Raw genomic sequence first — 25,085 nt, forward strand, 5'->3', positions numbered from 1 at the left:
AAAAGAATCAAAGAGAATTGGATAACTCACAATACTCAAATTTAGCATAAATTCAGCAAAAGGTTCTTTACAATGAGCTAATTACAAGTATTTATAATGCTAGATAAGGCCTAGCTGAAAAGTTACAAATATTCAGCTTAAATAAGCTAATAATGAGCTAAAAAAAAAAACTCAATTACTAAGCTCAAACTCTTGAAATTCTAGGCCTAAATAACAACAACCATCAATAAGCTTTAATGTTCTTAATTCAGCTAACTTAATAAACTTGAATGCTTAAGTTTCATTCTTGAGCAGCCCAAGAGTTTAAAATAAGCTGTAAATTCTTCTTTGGTTAGCCAAATAGGCACCAGCAGTAATTCATGATATTTTGGCTCATGGAGTGACCATTTAAGCAACAATCAATTATGGAATAAGAAAAGGCTGCTGCTAATTTAAGGAGGTGTAATGCGCTCCTTTTAATGATATAACAGCTCCTTTTAATGATATATAATGCTCCCTTTGTATGTAACTGATTTCTACTTGAAAAGTCACTTTAATCAATTTGTAACAACCCTTGAATGTAACGGTTTCTAGCTGAAAAGACACCTGCAATCAAACACATTAAAGCAAACACATTAATCACATTTTAAACTCATATTAAACACATTAAACACCTAACTTAATTTAATAAACTTATAACTCATGCAACAATAATTATTCCAAAGAACTAAATAAACTAAGATGTTTAAATGCATAATTTAATTAAGATATAAACTAAATGAACAAATGAGTTAATGCATGACTTAATTTAATGATGCAAACTTAACTAACATGAAAGTTACATAATTAAACTAAAATGACTTAATTTAATGATGCAAACTTAACTAACATGTAAGTTACATAATGCATGACTTTATTAAATGCAAACATATTAATGATGTCCAAACTATGACATAATTAAAACACAAACTAAAATAACTAAAAATTAATGAATCAAAGTCCTTATTTTTCCAGTAGCCAAATTAACAAACTGAAATTAAAAACTTCATTTTGCACTTGGGCCCCTCGAGCTTAGGCCAATTCTGAGGTCGTCGAGTTGTATCGAAACATGATGTGGTCAAGATCGCATACAACACACGAAAGTAAGAAGGAACTCACCAGAAACTCTAGCACAAGTTTATAAAGCAAATCATTTGACTTTATCAGTTGGACCTTTATTAACTTCTTAAGTTAAAATAAAGATAATTAAACATATCATATTATCAATCGATGAAATCTGATCATAAATGCAAGAATCAACAACACTTAATTCAAAATCAATAAATTTCATTCCTCACATACTATTCTAACATTTATGCATGCAGAATGAGAAACACATAAATGACTTAGAAGGTAACCTAGGGTTCATCAGTAATTACTAGTGACCTGATACTAATGTAGAAGTTAGCTGAATACTACGAACCTTACTTCGAAAAGGTTTTCTAAACTTAAGTTTTTAAAGAATTTTTAGTGGAAATCAAGGAAGAACAAGAAAATGTAAAAGTGTTTAGAAAGACCACCGCTATCTTTTTATACTTAAGCTTGAAGACAAGGATTAATGGAAAAATCAGATAATTCCATTAACTCTCTTGATTTCCGTGATTAAGTGCACTTAACATAATTTAAGTCTTATCATCTATAGTAGTCTAGTTCCGTTCTAACTAAATCTCAACTTAACTAACCAAATTACTATACTTAAATAATAAACAAATATAAACGACTGCGAACTTAATGAGTTCGCCTAGAGCATCTGGGTTGGGCGGATACTTAACAAAAGAGTCTGCCAAACCACAGAACTCACCAAAACTAAGAGTTCGCCAAATGGCGCAATACACATAATTTTATACTTAGCTAAGAGAAACATTTTACTTACTCATATATATCCTTATTTTACAAACTACACACCAAACAGTAACTAGATACAGAGGCTTCGCCGAGCGGGTTATACATGGGCCCTTGAAGTTGGAAATTAACTTGAAAACACTTAAAATCAAGCCTAAACATATCCATATCATTTTCATATGTTTCAAAACATGAAATTCCAATTTCAAAACACACTTTAACTTATAAACACAGAGTGTAAACACGATTAAGTCTAATAATGAAATAAAGCTTGAATAATTACATTAAAACGACTTGAATTTCAAATCAAATTTTACAAACACTATATTCAAATTAAGTTTTGATTTACATGCCAAAGTCTTTATACAATAACACTAATATAAATATATTACAATCTCAAGTGAAATGTGATGCGAAGTTCTCAAGCTTGGACCTTAATCTTCTCGCCGAATCCAACACCTACACGTTTTAAACCACTAACGCCTAAGCTTAAAAAGCTCAATAAGTATCAATAGATAAACCTTATGCTTTGTTAGTGTTGAGCCCTTCTTAAACATGCCTTTACCAATTCATTCAAGCCACAATTTAATTCTATTAACGAATTTATTTACATTAATCGATTTATAGGGCTCAACTTACATTTTTATGGTTTGTTAACCTATCACCTTATTAAATTAACATTTAAGATTTACATTGATAACATATATTCTTTATATGAACCATATACTTCGTTTTCATCCCTTTGATCTAGAGCACACTTGAATCATCCAATTTCCTTATTATCATTTGAGGTAAATCGACTAAACCACATACTTTTAAACACATTACCATGTTAAATTCTCTTTTAGCTTATTCATTTACCTATTTTTCATTCATTCGGTTAGAATTCCATTTAACTCATAACACTATGTTTCACCATACATCCCTTGTGTTTGGGAATAAGTAAACCGATTTTCACCTGTAAGAAAATTGTAAAAAGAAAAAAATAGTTAAAGAGCCTATACTATAGTAGCTAAAGAACGTTTTATAGAATGCTAAACATAATAACAGATATATGGCAACAAAATTAAATTTCGATACTATTGAAAAGAAAATCTATACATTTTGTTAACTAAATCAACCCTTTTTGTAAATATGATAATCACAAAAGTTTATATAGATAAGAGTAAATAATTGAAACCGGTCATCTACAATTAAACAATATTCATTCTAATTAAATTTGATATTACAATTGTTACAATCGATTCACTTAAAATATTTAATAAATTTTAAAAAGTTATTTGTGTTGTTAGCGAAGTGAATATAAAATACCATATGAACTGTCACGTCAATATCATTAAAACTTTAATGGTTTAGTCAAATCCTTCATTCAAAATAAAGCAAATTAACTAAATTTTAAAAATTGAGCATCAAAGTGATAAAAAAATTAGGATTGACAAAATGAGTAAAAGTTAAAAAGGCTAAATTAATGTTTATGCCTTTGAAAAAAAGTAAAATTTAAGACATAATTTCCTTATTTATATAAGAGAATTTTTTCAGTTAAAATTTCTATTTACTATAAATTACAAGCCAGCAATAGAGAAAAAAAATGAAGAAAGTTAGAGATATGGAGTTTACATATCATTTCCAAGTGATCAGATTTGAGTTGGTTCCTCAGTCCTGGCTTGTATTTCACAAATACTTCAGGCTTGGGTGGAAGTTGATATGGGGCTCAGATAGCTCCAGAAATACAGACAAATGTGTATCCTTGCACCTGGAATCTCTTTTAGGATAACCATTGAATTCCTGTATATAATAGCCAAATAAAATATATAGAACACCAAACGCAATAACATATTATATAGAATTAAAATAAAACCCCATACTAAAGGGTAGCAAGCAACCTTTAATGGCCAAGTAATGGTCCCCAATCTGGTCGAACACAAATAACTTAAAATCGACATTAACTGACCAATTAAGAGAGAGATTGTTCGTGTTTTCAATTTCCAAGTATAAGGAGATGTAACCATTTCCATTTCTCTTATTGTTTCCACTCGGATAAAGTACCAATCTCCTGTTACAATACATATATAAAATAATAATGGAACTAGAGAGTGATGCAATTATATGAAAGTTTAATAAGTTTCAGCACTCACCATTGGTGACCTCCAGCTTGAAATGCATTAAATTTATACTTTCCCGCCTTCGCCTCAACCAATAAAGAGAAAGACTATTTTTGAACAAGTAATGACTTGGTGGATGACCCCTTTTCGTTCTTGTAAATTAACTATAAAACTCACTTTAAATCAACTGAGAAAAGCTTTGGGTTTATTTATGCTTCATATATTTTGGGTAAATAGAGACCAATATATTCTGATAAAACCACCTAGAATCTTTGGTATTAGAAAACAACCAAAGTAGAGCAACAAAACAAGCCCATGTGAGACGTCTTGAGTGTGATCTTCCATGGTAATTGAGGATATCTAATAATAGTTTAATTGACTTGAGCTCGTTTTCATTGAAGAGTTCATATAAAAGAAGAATATAATAAAACCTACATAGGAAGAGAGACAGTTGAGATTCTGGTTTTCCTTGCAAGTGCATGCACCGTATTAATACTGTACTTAATTCTTCTTTAGATATTTTGGAATTTAAGATGTAAATGGAAGTATTTTGCGAGAAGGATGATTTTTGTCTCATACGACGAAAAGTTCAATGGATGAGATTTTGGGGTCTCGTAGGAAGATCATAAATGGGGAATGGCCTCGGTAAACATGCGAAGTTACTTGAAACACTCTACTATATAATGCAGTGCATTATAAAATATTGTTGAGGTCTTCTTAACTGTCCAATACTTTTACGTTACACTCTCCAAACATCTCTTAGGACAGTAAGGACAACATCTTACATTCATTGTTCAAACATCACTTTGGACAGGTGGTTGGGACAACACTTGAGATGGTTGTTAAGGACAGTTTGAGAGCAGTTGCGGGATGGTGTTTTTGGCTTAGTCCACCATGGCATGATACTCAGTCGGCAAATGATTCTCAGATGGAGGAGGAAGGATCAGCATATCCTTATCCCATGCATTGTGTCCTTATCTTTAATCCTTTACAGACAAAGCTGACTGATTTTACTTGGATATAGAGTCCTTTATTCGAAATTCAAAATGGAAGCCTTTCTGCTTCGATTCAAATGTTTTGCTCATAAATAGACAACACTTAAGTATGTCGGGATAACATAATTTTTAGCAATGGTTTTACTTGAGTTTCTTAGAGTTTGAAAACTATTGTAAATGAGAAATTGTAACAAGTCAGAGATTTCAATTTATCTTCCTTGAAAAAATGGTCTGTGAGTTTCAAAAGCTAAGCAACTAAGATCAATTTTCATTCAACAAGGAGTTGTTAGCAAAGGGGATTTAGAATCCGAGCTTGGAACAGCCAAATAACTCACTCATACTACAACAAGCAATTTGCTAGTGCAAATTTCATAAAATCCCACATGGATTAAGACCAAAACAACTTTCCAGGTTCATCACAACATTTAAAAACACCCAACCAGAAGCACAGCCAGAAGCTGTCTGATTTCAGCTAAACATACATAATACTACTATTATGCTACCTGCTAATTAACTAAACACGACCATCAAATAAACTTTCTAACTTCACTTTCCCACCTTTCAAAAGGCTTTCAATCTCTTTAGGAGGGTTTAGCCCCATTCCTTGAGCTCTTTCCCACCGATCCACCCGCGTTATCCCCACACACGGCCCGTATGCCATGTTCATATCAAATTGCCTTAACACTTGCTCTTGTTCATCAAAATCATCTGTTCCCCTCAAAGAAAAGAAACAATAATTTTAGCTTTTTGTAAATATCCATTTCCAGAAAGAAAAGGAAAAGAGAGTGACCTTTGAGATCGAGTGAACCGCCATGAGAAACAAGAGCAGGGGGTTGGGTGATATCGGAACCGAAAGTAGCGGCGTGTTTGGGAGATGGGCTTTTAGTTGATTTTTTTTCGGTAGAGGTAGTGCTTTTCTTCTTCTGCCTGTAGAAAACATTCATGTTCTTCGATGTTGTTGCCATTTTTCTCGATTCTTCTCCTCTCCCAAAGCTTCTGTTTAAATTCAAAATTCAAAATTCAAAAATTGATTTCCGGATTGCTTCTTGGGTATGGTATTTATGGTGTGGGCAGTACTTTACATTTCCAAATTCTGTGTTCCAATACTGATTCGTGGGCTGGGACTGGTTTCTTCTTTCTTCAAATGGGCCTAACGGCATAATAAAAGGTAGCCCTGTTTTGTGAGCAAAATTAAAAAGGCTACAAAAATAGTCAACCAATTATGTCATTAGTTTTTTTTGTCACTTAACTATTAATTTTTCGATTTAGCCAATCAACTTTCCGAAATCAAATATTTTAGTCACCCTCCCGTTACATGAGTGACGAAAAGCTGGCATGGGATTTTTTTATTGACCTAATAACAAATTTAGCCCTCCAATGTTTACACGTTCTATCAATTTGATTCTAAATATAAAAAATTTAATAAATTTAGCTCTCAGTGTTTACAAAATTTACATTTTAGTTCAAATTCTAAAAATTTAATAAAATTAACCCTCAACATTTACAAAATTTGTCAATTTAGTTCTAATTTTAAAAATTTTTAAAACAAGGAAAGATATTTCCATTCATTCACATGCCAAGCCAAAACATTACCCATTGATGCCAAGCCAAATCAAAATCAATCATTCACATGCCTTCAAAACACATTCAAACAAGCTTAAAACATACCAAAACATTTAACCTAAGTGTCTAACCAATATGCCCTCATTAGCACCACATTTTATACACCAACCAATTCACATTCAAAGACTACATGTTCCTACCTTTTACACATGCCAAATATATCAATTCATCCATACCTTTCACATTCAATTCTACCATGTTTTAACCACATGCATGAAGCACCAACCTAATAGCCAAATACACATACATATAAACATTTACAAGACCAAACAAGGATGTACATAACAATAAGTATGCAACTATCACACTAGCATAAAACATATCACTTGAAGTAACTACCTATATATATACAAGTTACTTCAATTACATGTCATATATTCCCAAAATAAACAATTGCAAAATCTACCAAAGGTAGCTGGATAGTGTAATCTTCAAGTTTATCCTATCGCTCGATTCCACAAAACGATATCTACAAGGAAAACGACACGAGTAAGCTTCAATAAAGCTTAGTAAGTTCACATGTCGAAATGATAAAATTTATCGTATAAACATAGCAAATCATATAATAACAATGTTAATAAACATTAATCCTGTCAACCACAACTAATCAACATGTAAGTTTTGTATATATATATAAGTTGCCCAATTTGATCAATCATACAAGATCATTCGATATCAAGTCACGCTATAATATTGAAAAATCATGTAAACGTTTGTATAATTCAAGAACTAGTCATTTAACCATTGAAAATCTTCCCAAAGAACGACATAAACAGATACGGATATGTAGTTATCCACCCAAGACACGTTAGAAAGCTCAAACGAGCTAAACCAACCGAGAACACGTCTAGGCACCAAGTGCCTCGCCCATAGGCTTTACATCTACCCCTAGTAACACATCAGAATCACTGTAAATATAACACGAGTCTGCAACAAATGCTTGACTCCGATATATTCAGTGGATAATAACAAGTCAAGAGTCATCATCTCATCACAAGCCTATCCCATACAACACGCAATATAACCTATTGGCATGCCAATTTTATCCTATCCTATGTTCATCTGGGCTCAATACACAAAACCGCATAATACCTTACAAATCAATTACATTTCCCATCTTGAATAAACTTTATGAATAATACATTGTATATATATATAATTTTTAAACAAATCATAATTCACAAGTCAATATAACATTGCAAATTATACTAAATTAAATTGTATGAACTTACTAGGGCTAAACTGCAAAAATAGCCAAATTCAGGGACTATTTAATAACTTTCCTTTTCCACGATTATCTACTGGTTCTTGATCTATAAAGTAGTTTATTTCAAATTATTAGCTTCAACTTCATGCAATATTCAATTTAATACAAATTTCTTCCTATTTACAATTTTTTACAATTTCCCTAAACTTTTACACTTTAATCAATTTGGTCCTTAAGACTAAAACAAGATTATTTTCACAATCAATCCCTATACCCATGTGTCGAATTCATTAACACCCAAAAATAGTCCTTCCATGCTGAATTTTTCCACGAAAACCATGTCTAATTTAACTTATTTTCACTTTAATCCCTAAACATGAAAACTAATCAAAATTACTTTACAAACTAGACCAAAATCATCATAAAGCTTCAAACTCAAGAATAAACATCAAGAAAAATTCAAGGAAATCAATGGAAAACTTTATAAACTTTGACAGTTTTGCAAAATAACCCCTATTCTAGCTAGATATCAATACAACGATCACAAAAATACAAAATTAATGAAAAACGGACCAAGAAAACACTTACATGCAAGCATAGAGACAATGCCGAAGCTTAGAGGTTTAGCAACAAGGGTGCTCGGTTGAAAAATGGGAGAATGAAGAAGATGAATGTTACTTTCTTTTGTTTTTATTATTTTATCTTTTGTTTAGTTTAATAAAAATATTATAAGGCACCAAATTTTAATTTATTTCTTCCATTAACTATCCACACTACTAAGTTATGGTCTAATTACAACATAAATCCTCCAACTTTAACCATTTAGGCCATTTAGCTAAGAAAAGAAAAAATCAATAGTAATAAACTTTTCCAACTTTTACGATTTAATCCTTTTTCATTAATTAACTAACCAAACATCAAAATTTCTAAACGATATCCTAATATGACACTAATGACTTCATAAATATTATATAATTAATAAATATATTACATAATTAATATTTATGGACTCACACGTTAGAATTGTGGTCCCAAAACCACTATTTCTGACACCATTAGAAAATGGGTTGTTACACTTTACCCCTATATCTTTTCATTTACAAACATAGGCTAGCTTACTATCATAGAAAGCCATACGTAAGTTTAGAATACTTGCCCCGGGTGAGGAAACCATCTTATACATTAATTCTGATCTTTAGTTTTAGCTTAACAAGAAATTTCTTATCAACTTCTAGAGCCAGGCATCATTGGTTGTTATCAAATAGAAGGGAGAAGATAACTTATTTCCTTCTAAACTAAGTTACAATACTTTATAAAGAAAACCCATGCTCTTCTATTAGAACTTGACACACGTCATTAATTTTCAAGGTTACTCTTATTAGTGGCTTACAGTTGTAGAGAAGCGTATCCTAGAATCTAAAATCTTTTCATATATTTGATTTGACCCATTGTTCCATCCTAACTATCTTGTTCGTATGTAACTTATACCTTAACTGGACAAACTGGGCGTACCTTAACTTGGCAACGTCTTCTTATAACTCAAAAATCTTTAATATCTTTGCCAATCTTTCCTTTTTCACCATCATACACCTTGATAGGGGGTTGCACGTGGACCAAGATCGAGTTGTCAAATCACGGGAAAATCCTATGAAAGCTTTAGACGCTTAGATCTGAAATTTAAACAGAGAATTAATATGAGATTTGATTAGATTTGAAAACGAAAATTCCCAAATCAATAAATGAACAGCAAGAATCAAACGCCCTTAGAGATGACTAATCTTGGAAGCCAAGAACACGGGATCGCGTTCAAGGTAGGATCCAATCTGTCGAGTCTGAAAAGAATAACACAAAACAGCAAGTTAATTTTTAAAAATCCAGCAAATCGATTGAATCAGAAAAAAGAGAATTGGGGCGGCAAGATCAATTGAAATTGAAGATTGGAGAACGTTTTCTTGATGCCAAAGATTGTTGCAAGATAGATTTTGAACTTTGGGAATGGCTGAAACGCAACAAGAACAGCAAAAGTTAGCTAACAAAACCGATACAAGCAAAAAATTAAAAAGATTGAACAGTAAGACAAATAAAGATAAAGTCCTAAGAAGCCTTGAAATCGAGAAAGATTTCACAACTCCCTTCAAATGGCTCTAATCTCCCCTCTAATGAAGAACAATGGCAAGAAGAATGCTGAAGATGGCTCCCACAATCAAAAAGATTGTTAAAACTACTTCTAAAGAAAACTCAAGAGAAAATTCTTGGAGAAAAAACTCAAGAGAATTTGCAAACAAAAGCAATCTGATTTCAATGTATTCTTTAAGTTATGTAACAATGTAGCCGGTCATGCCTATTTATAGGCCTTCTATCTAATTTCCTAATCTCATTAGGAAAATTAAAAAAAAAACCTAATTATTAAATTTGGAGGGAAAATTCGGCCAAGGCATTTAATGGGCTGCTTGGGCTGAATTTTTACATATATAATAATCCTAAAGTCTAAAATTAAACTAGGTATTTAAAGAATTAGAATTTTACAAATTGGGCCACTTTGACCTTGATTTGGGCTTGGACATCTTATTGGGCCTTGCCTTCAAGAACTTGGGCTTGTAGTACGTTTCCTACCGAAATTGGTTCGTTGATACTCGTAACGGAGATTCAATGCGCCTTTGCTGTAAGATTCAGTTTCTTGGACCAAGATTTTCAAGATCTGAAATCTTGATTTTCTTGATTCTTGGAATCGCTCAAAACTGCAAAATTGGACCAAGATTCAGTTTCTTGATTTTCTTGAAAACAAGAAAGTGAATCTTGATTTTCTTTTTCCTCCGTGTATGCATCTAAGGCCTTGCTAATAAATTCTTGAATGGTTCCATTTAGTTTTGAACGCATTTTCCTGGCCTTTGACCTCGTTATTGGGCCCTGTGGTAATTTGAGCCCATCACGTTCTTGAGCTTGAGTTGGGCCTTTGCAACTCGTATCATTCCCCCCTTCCTAAAAAGATTCGTCCTCGAATCTGAAATATCAAATGGAGATAAGTCAACCACATTAAAAGTAGAACTTACATTGTACTCACAAGGTAGATCAATTTTGTAAGCATTATCGTTGATCCGCTCGAGTACTTGGAAAGGCTCATCGCCCATTGGGTCCAACTTGGTCTTCCTTTTTGTAGGAAATCGTTCTTTCCTCATATGGACCCAAACCCAATCTCTGGGTTCAAGGACAACCCGTTTGCGCCCCTTGTTTGCTTTGTTGGTGTTGATGTCATTTGTTTTGGCTATTCGTTGCCTAGCCTTCTCGTGTAAGGATTTTACCAACTCAGCTTTCTGTTCGCCATCTAAATTAATAATATGTTCTAGTGGCAATGGCGCAAGATCAAGTACTGTTAGTGGGTTAAAACCATAAACAAGTTCAAATGGAGAATAACCAGTTGTAGAATGAATAGATTTATTATAAGCAAATTCAACAAATGGTAGACATTCTTCCCAATTCCTAATGTTCTTTCCCACAACAGATCGTAATAAGGTTCCTAATATTCGATTAACTACCTCAGTTTGGCCATCGATTTGGGGGTGACATGTAGTGGAATAAAGTAATTTCGTACCAAGCTTACCCCACAATACCTTCCAAAAGTGGCTAAGGAATTTGACATCTCTATCAGAAACAATTGTTTTAGGGATGCCATGAAGTCTTACCACTTCTTTAAAAAATAAGTCTGCCACATGTGTAGCATCATCTGTTTTGTGACAAGGAATAAAATGTGCCATCTTGGAAAACCTGTCAACAACAACAAATATACTATCTCTTCATTTCTTAGTTCGTGGCAAACCTAGAATAAAATCCATGGATAAGTCTACCCATGGTGAAGTAGGAATCGACAAAGGACTGTAAAGGCCATGAGGCATTACCTTAGATTTTGCTTGTTTACATGTAATGCACTTAGAACATACCTTTTCGACATCCTTCTTCATATGTGGCCAATGGAAGTGTTCTTGCAAGATGTCTACTGTTTTGGCCACTCCAAAATGTCCCATTAAACCCCCACTATAGGCCTCATGCATCAATAAGTCTCGCATGGAACACTTTGGTATGCATAACCTATTCATACGAAAAAGAAATCCATCTACAAGATAAAACTTCTCAAAAGTAGTATGTCCACAATTTCTATTGATATGGCCAAAATTAGCATCATCATTATATAACTCTTTAATATGTTCAAACCCTAATACTTTAGCATTCAATGTAGTTATTAAAGTATATCGTCTAGATAAAGCATCCGCAACTACATTATCTTTACATGTTTTATATTTTATCACATAAGGAAATGTTTCAATGAATTTCACCCATCGGGCATGCCATTTACTCAACTTACCTTGTCCCTTTAACCACTTAAGGGATTCATGGTCTGTATGAATGACAAATTCATTAGGCAGCAAATAATGTTGCCATACTTGAAGTGCACGAACCAATGCCAACAGTTCTTTATCATAAGTTGAGTAGTTTAATTGTTCACCGTTCAATTTTTCACTAAAATAAGCAATTGATTGCTTATCTTGCATTAAAACGGCCCCAATGCCTATTCCTGAAGCATCACACTCAAGTTCAAAAGTATTAGTAAAATCAGGTAATTTAAGAAGAGAAGCATAACATAACTTAGCTTTTAGGGTCTGAAAAGCTTTTTCTTGAGTTTCACCCCATTTGAAACCCACGGATTTCTTTATGACCTCTGTTAATGGGGCAGCAATAGTAGAGAAATCTTTCACTAATTGTCTATAAAAACTAGCTAAACCATGGAAAGATCTCACCTCAGTTACCGATTTAGGAGTTGGCCACTCTTTGATTGCCTTGACTTTGTCCTCATCGACATGAATACCTTGAGCACTAACTATGAAACCTAAAAATATTAGCTTATCACAACAGAATGTGCATTTATCAAGGTTGGCAAACAATTTTTCAGCTCGCAGAATATCTAAAACGGTTCTAACATGAAAAACATGATCATCTAATGCCTTTGAGTAAATTAAAATAACATCAAAGTAAACTACTACAAATTTACACAAGTGAAGCCTTAAAACGTGATTCATTAATCTCATAAATGTACTCGGTGCATTAGTAAGGCCGAAAGGCGTAACTAACCATTCATACAATGCAAATTTTGTTTTAAAGGCTGTTTTCCATTCATCCCCTTCCCTCATTCGAATTTGATGATAACCGCTTTTTAAATCAATTTAGTAAATATAACTGAACTATGTAATTTATCAAGCATATCATCAAGTCTAGGAATTGGATGTCTATACTTTACCGTTATTTTGTTGATTGGACAGCAATCAACACACATTCTATACGTACCATCTTTCTTTGGTACCAATAAGATAGGAACGACACAAGGGCTTAGGCTCTCACGAATGTACCTTTTGTCTAGTAACTCCTCAACTTGCCTTTGCAATTCCTTTGTCTCCTCGAGATTGCTTCTATAGGTTGGTCGATTTGGAATTGAAGCTCTGGGTACTAAGTCAATTTGACGCTCTATCCCACGTAAAGGTGGTAAACCTTTAGGACCTCACTAAAAACATCCTCAAAGTCCTGCAAAAGACACTGAAACACACTAGGCAAATTTTCGTTAATGTTAGATAAAGATAAATAGTTTTGCCTAAACCTCACAATGATACAAGGCTGTTTATTGAGTAGGGCTCTCCGCACATCTTTTTTTGTTGCCATCAAATTTTTCGCTCTTATTTTACCACTTGCGGATTCACTCACCTTTGGGCTATTTAGATTTTGACTTTTTCCACTACTAGCCTTTTTTCTCTCTGTCTTTTGTATTTGTCCTTTCTCCCTTACCCCCTCACAAAATTTCATCATTTTTAATTGATCTTTATATACATCATTGGGATTTAAAGAAGCAAAAGTGAATTTTCGGCCTTTAAACACAAGAGAGTATCTATTGAGCTTGCCTTGGTGTGTAACATCACGATCAAATTGCCAAGGCCGTCCAAGGAGCAAGTGTGTCGCATGCATTGGGACCACATCACACCATACCTCATCCTCGTAATTCCCGAGCTTAAAAGTGATCAAGGCTTGTTTTGTAACTTTAACTTCTGAGCATTCATTAAGCCACTGAAGGTGATACGGCTTAGGGTGCTCGGTACAAGGTAACTTTAAAGAATCCACCAAATAACTGCTCACTACATTAGAACAACTCCCACTATCAATAATAAGTGAACATAAGTTACCTTTTATAAAACACCTAGAATGGAAAATATTGGTCCTTTGATTATCAACATCGTCTCTCATTTGGATGTTAAGGGTGCGGCGGACTACAAGGACCTCATTATGGTCATTATTCTCATCATCGTCTTGACCAATTCTAGACATTTTATTTTAAAACCTGCAAAACAAACACTCAACACTCAAAAAAAAATTAACAAACCTCACCGTTAATCACTCAAAAAGGAAAAATCAAATTCTCAAAGAGGTAGAATTCAGTCTTGTGAGTTCTTTAGTAGAGTCTATATCAATCAATTAGAAAGTGTATGAACCAAAACTACCAAAGAATCCTAATTTGCACTAGGAGTCCAAAAATAACGAGACACCAATTGATTTGTGTCACACCGAGGAAGAATTGTGCACACTGTTAAATCCTACTAACACAAGAAACAAGAAGGTGTTAAATAGTGTAAAGGAATAATAAAGGCAAAACCAATGAAAACCTACAGCTAAGAATCAATAAAAATTGCTGAAACCCAAAAACCCGAAAAATTGCGGAGTAACTTGACAACTTCATTCGAGGTGTTCTCGATCTCCAAAAATCATGAAATTTAAACTGGAATGTCCTTAAATATTTATATTTTATCTAGAAAGTTTTGACACTAAACTCAACCTGCTGAATATTTTTTTTAATTTTTTTTCTAATTTCGTCTTTTTCTATTTTTTGACTGTTTTGACTGATTTTTTTGCGAGAATTTTTTTTATTCTATCACAGTGCCACAAATATATATATAAATTTTAGATCAATTGGACAATGTTTACCTACTCAAATGAATTTTTTTGAAAAATTTTTCTGGGTAAAAAACTGTTATATGCTGATTTTAAAGGAAATCAGTTTAGAAATCAACCAAAAACACCCAAAACACCCAAAATCTGATACCAAATGATAGAGGGTTGTGTGCGGACCAAGATCAAGTTGTCAAGTCATGGGAAACTCCTACGAAAACTCTAAACGAATGGATCTGAAACAAAGCAGAAAGATCAAATCTTAGAATTTCCAGATCTGAAATAAAAACTCTAAAACAGCAAAGAATAAACCAAGAATCGAAACACTTATTATTAGGGAATTCAGAAGTCAAGAACACGTGAATAAACTTCAAAGAAGTCTCTAATTCAACCGAATCTGTCAATTGCACCAAAATAGAAAGTTAATTCAACAGATCACAAAAAGAACGAAAATTGATTTAGAATGAGGAATCGTGCAACAAGAAAGAGAGAAATTATGGATTAAGAATGATCTTTGATAATTAAGAACGATTATGAGCTTCCCAAACCGAATCTGAAAAGATTAACATCCAAAACAGCAAATCAAACTCCAAATTCCAGCAAATCGAATTTAATCAGAATTGTGATGAATAGACAACAAGATCAATGGAAAAGATGAATTAATGATCGATTCTTACTGCCAAGAAGGGTGCCGATCAGTTTCTTTAATATTGAAGAAGGCGGGAGATGGTTCCCACAATAAAAAAGATTATTAAAACTACTTCTAAAGAAAACTCAAGAGAAAATTCTTGGAGAAAAAACTGAAGAGAATTTGCAAACAAAAGCAATCTGATTTCAATGTATTCTTTAAGTTATGTAACAATGTGGCCGGCCATGCCTATTTATAGGCCTTCTATCTAATTTCCTAATCTCATTAGGAAAACTAAAAAAAAACCTAATTATTAAATTTGGAGGGAAAATTCGGCCAAGGCATTTAATGGGCTGCTTGGGCTGAATTTTTACATATATAATAATTCTAAAGTCTAAAATTAAACTAGGTATTTAAAGAATTAGAATTTTACAAATTGGGCCACTTTGACAATTTGGCCTGATTTTCAACTAAGTCTCATTTAACTTTCTTGATTTGGGATTCGACATCTTATTGGGCCTTGCCTTCAAGAACTTGGGCTTGTAGTCCGTTTCCTACCGAAATTGGTTCGTTGATACTCATAACGGAGATCCAATGCGCCTTTGCTGCAAGATTCGGTTTCTTGGACCAAGATTTCCAAGATTTGAAATCTTGATTTTCTTGATTCTTGGAATCGCTCAAAATAGCAAAATTGGACCAAGATTCGGTTTCTTGATTTTCTTGAAAACAAGAAAGTGAATCTTTATTTTCTTTTTCCTTCGTGTACGCATCTAAAGCCTTGCTAATAAATTCTTGAATGGTTCCATTTAGTTTTGAACGCATTTGTCTGGCCTTTGACCTCGTTATTGGGCCTTGTGGTAATTTGAGCCCATCACGTTCTTGAGCTTGAGTTGGGCCTTTGCGACTCGTATCACACCTTTTAGAGTTTATTCCTTTCCTTACATCCTATCATTGCCTATATGTCCTACTAGTGCACTAGAAATGTCATATTGGCATATAGGACCGCGGCCATCAGATTTCCTTTGGGGCACTATCCAGACTCAAGACTCACCAATTTTGGGTGTTACAATGTTAGTATAATGAAGGATAATTAGGTAGATGACTAGTTTTAAAAAAGTAGGTTTTGATTTGAAAATGTTAGTAAGTACTTATTTTTTGTTTAATTGATTGTTTTGAAGTAATTGGTTTAATGGATGTTTGAATTGCCATGCTTGGTGTTTTGAGGCAAGTTAAGTAGGTAAGTAGGGTAAAACGATGATATGGTTGAATGATATGTATTTAAACTTTCTTTGATATAGTTTGATGATTATGGATGAATTGAGATGATGTGAAGTTTTAAGTCATTATTTAGGTTGAAAAGGCTCAGAGTAGGTTTTTAACTAGTGATGAATTTTGCAAATTTGAGAAATAAAAATAACAGAAACAAAGAATGACATCGTGAAGTCATTCGAACTTCGTCATGACGAGAAGGTCACGTTGTGACACCAAAGGTTGGTCCTTAGGATAAGAAGTGGTTTGTAAGGTCACAGTGTAACACCCAAAATCCAGTCTAAACGTTATGACCGAATCTGGCGATGTCACATTGTAACACCCCTTACCCGTATTCGATGCCAAAATAGGGTACGAGGCATTACCAGAACACATCACTTATAAACATGTTAAACCGAGTTATAAAGTTTCATTCAAATTTAAACTCTTCAAATTTTTAACATGCTTTTATAAATCTTCACGTTATAACTTCAAAATACTATATTTGTAACAAATAGGGTTTCTGAGACCCAATACATACTAATGCAATTCAATACTTTATTTCCATTTCATTTAATTCACGATTCTCATGTTCACGATTCAATTCAATTTCTCAATCCAATATACATTTCAATACCACAATAATTCATTTAATTCAAATCATATCATTTGCAATTTCCATTTAATTCACGTACAATTCAATTTCATTAAGTTCAATACTAATACATATTTATCGTTTAACTTAACGTCCCTTTTTTGCATCATTTTACACTTCAAGCATGAACCTAGTATTTCATTTCCTTTCCACTCCCGTTTCCTATGCATATAACACAAGATATAAACATTACACTCAACCATAGTCGCAAGCTAGTCTTTTTGAAGACTAACCACATGATAAACCATTTTAATAAAGATTACAAACTTTAAACCTTACTACCCTTTTATGATCACAAGCATATTTCTATCTAGACATTTACCATCTCAATGCATGATTTTATAAATTTAATGTGGCGTAATCCAACCACAACTTGGCCAAAGCCTAAGCATACACACCAAACATGCTAGCCAAATAAACATATAGTATAAGCATTATAAGCATGGATAAACACCACATTTATTTATGTATTAAACTTATCAATATGAGTTAATTCATAAACCATTTCTGACATTGCTACATATCAAATCATATACCAAGTATACCACATACACATACTATGAAACTTTATTTTCTCACATGAACTTTAACTATAACTAATAATGCACAATTATAAACATCATTTCTTTTCAATCGTTTATCGATTATAATCGAGCATATGGCCAATTATACACAAATCATTCATATGTTCTTCCACTTTTCCTCCTCCTCCTCTCCATTCCACATCCTTAATGTGTATAACACACTTAAACAACATTAACTACAATTTCACTATTCACTCACATGTATATTCAAAGCTGTCTATTCGAGTTAGAGGCACTAAATTATTTTTATCTGGAGCTAAAGAACTCCAAATTAAGATCCGTAAATTTTCCCTGAAACTATATTCACATATCCTCTTACCATAAAATTTTCAGAATTTTTGGTTTAGCCAAATAGTACAGTTTATTCTTTAAATTTTCCTCTGTTTCACTGCTTGACAGTTTTGACCTCTCTTCACTAAAAATTAATTATCTCATTGTACAGAATTCGGATATTGTTTCTGTTTGTTTCTATTGAAAATAACTTCACTGAGGATTAAAATTTATCCCATAATTATTTTTGTACAATTTTTGACTATTTTCCAAAGTCAGAACAGTGGATTCCGAACTCATTCTGACTCTATCTAACTAAACTTCAAATATCTCAAAATATATAACTCTTTTGCTTGCTCTGTTTCTTTTATGTGAAAATAGACTCATTCAGATTCAATTTCATATATTATTTAGCTTATAATTCAATCTCCACCATTTTTGGTGATTTTTCAAAGTCACACAACTGTTGCTGTCTAAATTGTTTTATTGCTAAATGTACTCTTTCATAATTTCACTTTTTCACTTTCAATCACAAGTCAATTCAAAATTCACTTTTCCATTTCTAAGTCGATATTCAGACTCAATTGCACACCTATATTCATTGTTCAATTACACTTAGTCAATTTCCCGATGAACACTTCGGAATAATAACAGATACTCGGTGGATTCAGCACATAGCAACCACCTTATTAATCAATGATGTCCGGTGGAATCAGCACATAGCAACCACTTTACTAATCAATGATGTTCGGTTCACATAGTAGCCTACACATAGTACTACACATGTGACCATTACCATTTGATACACATAGTAGCTTGCACATAGTACTACACACGTGATCGAAACTATCCGGTATGCATAGTAGCCTGCACATAGTACTACACATGCGACCTATCATTCCGGTACACGTAGTAGCCTGCACATAGTATTACACATGTGACCATCACTTTCACTTTTACATAGTGGCCTACACACAATCCGTGCCACACATGTGATCATTTCTGTCATTTCATTCGTATCCCTTTTTATTTCAAAGGTTCATTCGAGAATTTTTCACTTTTTCTCACTTTTCTTTTTATCGATCAATTTCAATTTCTCGTCTTTCTTGATTTATAACAATACATTTAACTTATATAACCTTCACACTATTCATTCCAGTCCAAAAATCATACTTTTTCAAAATTACATTTTTGCCCCTAAAGTTTCACAAAATTACGATTTTGCCCCTAGGCTCGTAAAATAATTTTTATTCAATTTCCTTGAATTTTAGGCTTATATGAACCATTTTCATAACTATAGCAGTCCACAATACTCACTTATTCACACACTTGTGACATATTTTATAACTTTTACAAATTAATCCTTTTAGGCATTTTCATCGAAAATTACTTAGTACAAATCGTTTATCACACTCCAAACATCCATATTCTTCCATAAAACATCAAAATACATGCATATCATTCATGGGTAAATTTTTAAACACAAACCCTAGTTCAAAACAATGGTAAAAATAGGTAAATCTTGTTACGAGGATTTCAAAAACGTAAAAATCATTAAAAACGGGGATAGAACGGACTTACAATCGAGCTTGGAAGCTTGAAAAATGCTAGCCATGGTTTCTCCATGCAATTTTTGGCCTAGGGGTTGAGGATGGACAAAAATTGGCTTTTAATTTTGTTTTTAATTCATTTTAATAACTAAATGACCAAAATGCCCTTAATGAAAAACTTTGGAAACCTGCCTAACCATACCCATTTTTTTCCACCAACTTAACCAATGGTCTAATTACCATATAAAGACCTCCAATTTAAAATTTCATAACAAGTGAACACCTCTAACATATAGAACTCAACTTTTGCACTTTTTACAATTTAGTTTTTTTTTACTAAATTGAGTGCCCAAATGTCAAAATTTTCAAACAAAATTTTTACGAAATCATTTTGTGAAATCGTAGACCATAAAAGTATAATGAAAATAATTTTTTTCGTCGAATTTGTGGTACCGAAACCACTATTCCGACTAGCCCCAAATTCGGGCTGTTACACACAGTGCAATGAGAGATTTTTCGTCTCGACAAGGCCATTACAGTAGGTGACGTTGAAACGTCGGTTGGCCTATTGTCGAGACGTGACAATCTATTTGTCGTCGTCTCGATGTGAGGTGAAGGATGTCATGATGACGATTCTTTATTTTGAAATATTTTCAATTAGGTCCTATCACTTCCTCGGGTTAGCTTTTGAGCTTACGTAAGTTTTTGCAAGACCTGTAAATGATTCCATCCCGTATTAAATGTATGATTTAGTTGAATTTAGTTATTAAATTGCTATGAAATGCTCGTACTTTTGAAACTTTTCATTTTAGTCCTTTATTAATTTCATTTAAGCTTTAGAGTTTCAGTAAGTTGAATAAAACTCGAGAATGATTACATTTCATGTTGAGTATATATATAATTGTTTAATTTTAGCATTAAATTACATAATTTAATCATGAATGGATCGTAGTTACTCTGGTAATGAATGTGATACACTATAGCTTGGGCCCCGCGATCGGGTCGGGTATCGGGGTGTTATAGTAGATCTACCCCTACCCCTCGATGGATGAGCCCTAGTAGATATTCCTCCCCTTTGAGACCTAAATCTTTGATTCCTAGCCATGAGTGAATTTTCGTAGTAATAAAAAACAATAAGAAAAAAAAAACACATATAGAAATCCTAACAACAAACACAAGAAAGTCCTTAACTCTAACTAAAGAGAAGCTTGCAGGGATTAAAGAAAAACACGAAAAAAGCCTTAAAAATCAAATGAAGCAAAATTGATTTTAAGGACAACCAAAACTTGGATTTATAAGTTTTCTCAAAAAGGCTTTATTAACGCACCATTCACTTGCTTTTTTATTCTTCATCTCTTTAAGTGAATCGACCTCCACAACATCACCACTTATTCTTCCTTGTCTCCTTTCTTGTTATATTTTGTATCAACACCCATAAATAAAATTTTGATGTACACTTATCAAAAATTCCAAATTATAAAAAAATTAACATTATATCAAAATTTCTAATCTATATTATATCAAAATTTCTAATTTCTACCAAAAATTTTAACCCTCTAAAGAGAAATTTGGATACATCTTTTTGGTCTCAAGATCCAAATGATGCAATCAAGACCGACCAACCGAACCCTCCGGTTGGTTCTGACCCTTTAAACCCCCCACGTTGTCATTCTTTAACTACGCATTTATTTCTCCTCCATCTGATCTCTACCGTTCATTTTCATCTCGTGATCTATAACATCATTTCTGACATTTAATCCGATGGCATATATTTCAATCTCAAAAATCTGAACTACACGCGCTTAAGATACCCCACCTCCAGAACCTCACTCTCCTTTGACCAACGACTGAAAAAAGCAAAACTATAAAAAGAAAAAAAAACGAATATTTGTTTTAAAAATGATAAATTGATGACGTCAGTTATCCTTTGACTATTTCTCTCTCTTTCTTTAAACCCCGGCCTCTCTCTCTCATCTCCAACTCCTCTTTCTTTTTCTTTTTTTTTGTTCTTCACTTTCTCTCTGAAATATTCATTTTCCTTAGACTTTCTCGCTTTCCAAACAAGGGGGAAAAATGCGAAGAGACGATTTGTGCATTACGATTCCGAATTTTTTTCGATGTCCGATATCGTTGGACGTCATGAAATCACCAGTAAGCTTGTGCACTGGCGTAACATATGACAGAACCAGCATCCAGCGGTGGCTAGATAGCGGCAACAACACTTGTCCGGCCACGATGCAGGTTCTTCAAAGCAAAGAATTCGTTCCCAACCGCAATTTACAACGACTCATTCAGATCTGGTCCGACTCAGTCGCTCGCCGTCAACACGACGCCGAATTGGCGGCAAACTCAGTTGTCCTTCCTTCTCACGATCAGGTCAAAGTTTTGGTTAAACAACTCGACAACAATAGCTTTTCAGCGTTAACGAAGATCGTTCGTTTCGCGAGAGAATCAGAGGAGAACCGTGAATTCCTGGCGAGAATGGACGGGTTTTTGAATGCGGTTTTCGATTTTATGAGGAATGCAGAATCGGACATCAAATTAATCGAACAAGTTGTTCATATTTTGGATTTGATGCTAAGTAAAATTTCGGAGAAGAAGCCGTTGATGGAATCGAATTGCTTGTCGACGATCCTTGTCATTCTACAACGAGGAAGTTCAGATTCGCAAATACAATCGGTTCAATTACTGGAGTCCCTAGCGGTCGATGGAGAATCCAAGCTGAAAATAGCCCAGAAAGAAGGATTATTACTCGAATTGGTAAAATCATTAAGTAAAGAGAAGGATCCAAGATTGATCGAAGCGAGCTTATCTTGTTTGATATCAATCGCAATGCCCAAAAGAGTAAAAGCAAAGCTAATTCAATCTCGAACCATCCCAGAGTTAAAGATCCTTCTATCCGAACCAAACATGACCCCCTCGATAATCGAGAAATCATTAAAACTGCTGGAAACATTATCATCTTGCAAAGAAGGGAGGGTGGAGATATGGCATGATACGATTTTGTTACAAGCGATTGTGCAGAAAGTGTTGAAAGCATCGAGCAAAGCGACAGAGCATGCAGTGACGATACTCTGGATTGTTTGCTATTTGTTTAGAGACGAGAAAGCGCTAGAAGCGGTGGTTAGTGGCAATGGAATGACCAAGATTTTGTTGCTCATCCAAAGCAATTGTTCTCCAGCGGTCAGACAAATGTCTGCCGATTTGCTCAAGATTTTTGGGGTTAATTCCAAGCCTTGTTTATCAAGTTATGATACTAAGACTACCCATATTATGCCCTTTTGAGCAATTTTCCTTCTGCTTTCTCTTAAAACCCCCCACGTTTGTAAATCAAAGGAAAATTTTGTTAGTTGAATCATGAAACAGAAATTCATTATGATTTTAGTTAGAAAGTTCTTTTTTCCTTCAAAATCTTTTGCTTTTTTAATGTTTATCATTAGTAGTCGGATGAAGCAAAGGAAATACGATAAAATAAACAACTTGGTGTCGCATTATAATGTTTTTGGGACTGGTAAAAAAAGAGTAGGCTATATCATTGTTTGATTGCTTAGCTTGCTCAGTTGCTTGTTCTGTTTCTTGAAATTTGGTACGGTTTTGTTTTGATTTGATTTTGAACTGCAAAAAGACAAAGCAAGGGCTCACTCAATTTCTCATAAATAGCTGTAATTGTAGAAATGAAGCTTTCAACTTGTGGAGCCATTGTCCACTTCTTGCCCACTCATGGTCAATGGACAGTACTACTGATCCATCGCTGATGGGGACGTTGTTTTTCTCTGCATCACTAATTGTTTGCTGACAAGAACCAACTCAATGCTTGGAGACACTAGCAAATTTCCCAAAAAATCATATCTTTTTCTTCTTAGTCCTTGTACTAATATAGAATTTGAGATTTGGTCCTTGTACTTTGAAAGTTCAAATTTCAAATTCATTGAAAATCATATTTCAATCATTAATGTCATTGATGATTTTTGTTAAACTTTATCAATTTAACATGTTTATTTTAACAGGAAATATTTGTCATAATTTTAATGGACCAAATCTAAAATTTTATCGATATATAAATAGCGCCATAAATAGCTTTACATCCGCAAAAGAATTGTTGACTTTGAAGATTTGATGTCTAAACTTTAGAGTAATATTTCTAAAGTTTGTGGTGTTTATGGATGGATTCTTGTCCCACGTTCAATAATAGAAGCATCATACATATAATTAGAATATGCGTCTAGGCATCTATTAAAGAAGCTATGGGGGATAAGTAAACCCTTGTGAGACGGTAATTACAAAGAAATGAATTGAGAGTATTCTTTTCTTTTTTCCAAAGTTTCCAGTAATTTGATTTAATTTTTGTATCCTAATTTGATATTTATAATTTTAATAAATTGTAATGATATATATTTAATTTTTAAAATTTATATTATATTATTTTAAAATTTTGTAATAGAAAAATATATTATCATATATGTAATCTCATGCCACTTAATATTTTTACAAAAACTATATAATTTTAGTTAATAAATTTAATCAATTAAAATTGAAATTTAAAATTCGAAAGACAAATTCATAGCTTGTATATAATATGAAACTAACACCATCACTCGACAAAAAAAATATATATGTGACTAATAATTCAAATTCAAAGAATACAAAGACAAATATTAATAAAATTAGATTACAGAAATTAAATTGATTTATTCATTGTTTGTATATTAAATTTATTCCACAATTTTGGAATTGAAAATTCATTTTATAACAAAAGAAAAAGGAAAATTAAGCAAGATTCGTGGCAGGGAAGGACAGCTAGGGGGAGAGAGTAGAGGCAAAAGGAGTACAGATACGAGGAACTTTGACAAGAAACGCCGGGGGTGAATTGTTTAGAGTGAAGACAGAGAGACAAAGTGCCGCAATTGCTGAAATGGAGGTGCTTTGCTGACTGTAATTTCAACACCCATCTTTCAATCTAATAAACAAAAAAGAAAACAATAAACAACTTGGTTTTTGATTGGACAAAAGTAATGAAAGGGAGTGGAATCACAATCTGAAAAGAGGAAATTAGCTAAAAGTAGGGAAGATAGTCATAGAATAGAGATTTGACCACTCCAACCCCTCTTTAAATTAATATCATTACTTGGAAACTAGAAAGATTAGCCCTTGAGAATGCGTCCACTTTATATTTAAAAAACCTTATGATGAAAAGAGAGGTCTTGAAATGAGGGGAGTGCACTGAAACCATGACCATAATCTAAATTTATTAATACCAAGTATAAAAAAAAATAATAGCTGTTTGTTTGTTTTGTAGTGGATTTGGGTTTTGAAAAGCTTGGGGATTGGCTGCAACATGCCCATCTAAAGTTACGAGGGGATGGTCTTGGTTCCCCAAGAACATGA

General features: G+C 33.2%; 2 protein-coding genes across 2 annotated transcripts; one reads left to right on the forward strand and one right to left on the reverse strand.

Moving 5' to 3' along the window:
• Positions 1-5,195: 5,195 nt before the first annotated feature.
• LOC105804308 (hypothetical protein) lies at positions 5,196-6,001 on the reverse strand. The gene is made up of 2 exons (XM_012636872.2): positions 5,748-6,001; positions 5,196-5,665 (listed from the first exon to the last, which is right to left on the reverse strand). The coding sequence occupies exons 1-2, from the start codon at positions 5,920-5,922 to the stop codon at positions 5,472-5,474; spliced, it is 369 nt and encodes a 122-aa protein (XP_012492326.1). The 5' UTR covers positions 5,923-6,001; the 3' UTR covers positions 5,196-5,471.
• A 15,675-nt stretch (positions 6,002-21,676) lies between these two features.
• Positions 21,677-23,092, forward strand: LOC105804307 (U-box domain-containing protein 27). The gene has a single exon (XM_012636871.2). It carries the CDS (start codon positions 21,774-21,776, stop codon positions 22,983-22,985), a length of 1,212 nt encoding a protein of 403 aa, XP_012492325.1. The 5' UTR covers positions 21,677-21,773; the 3' UTR covers positions 22,986-23,092.
• Positions 23,093-25,085: the final 1,993 nt, after the last annotated feature.

This window comes from Gossypium raimondii, chromosome 11 (genome assembly GCF_025698545.1).
Source record: "Gossypium raimondii isolate GPD5lz chromosome 11, ASM2569854v1, whole genome shotgun sequence".
NCBI classification, from domain to species: Eukaryota; Viridiplantae; Streptophyta; class Magnoliopsida; order Malvales; family Malvaceae; genus Gossypium; species Gossypium raimondii.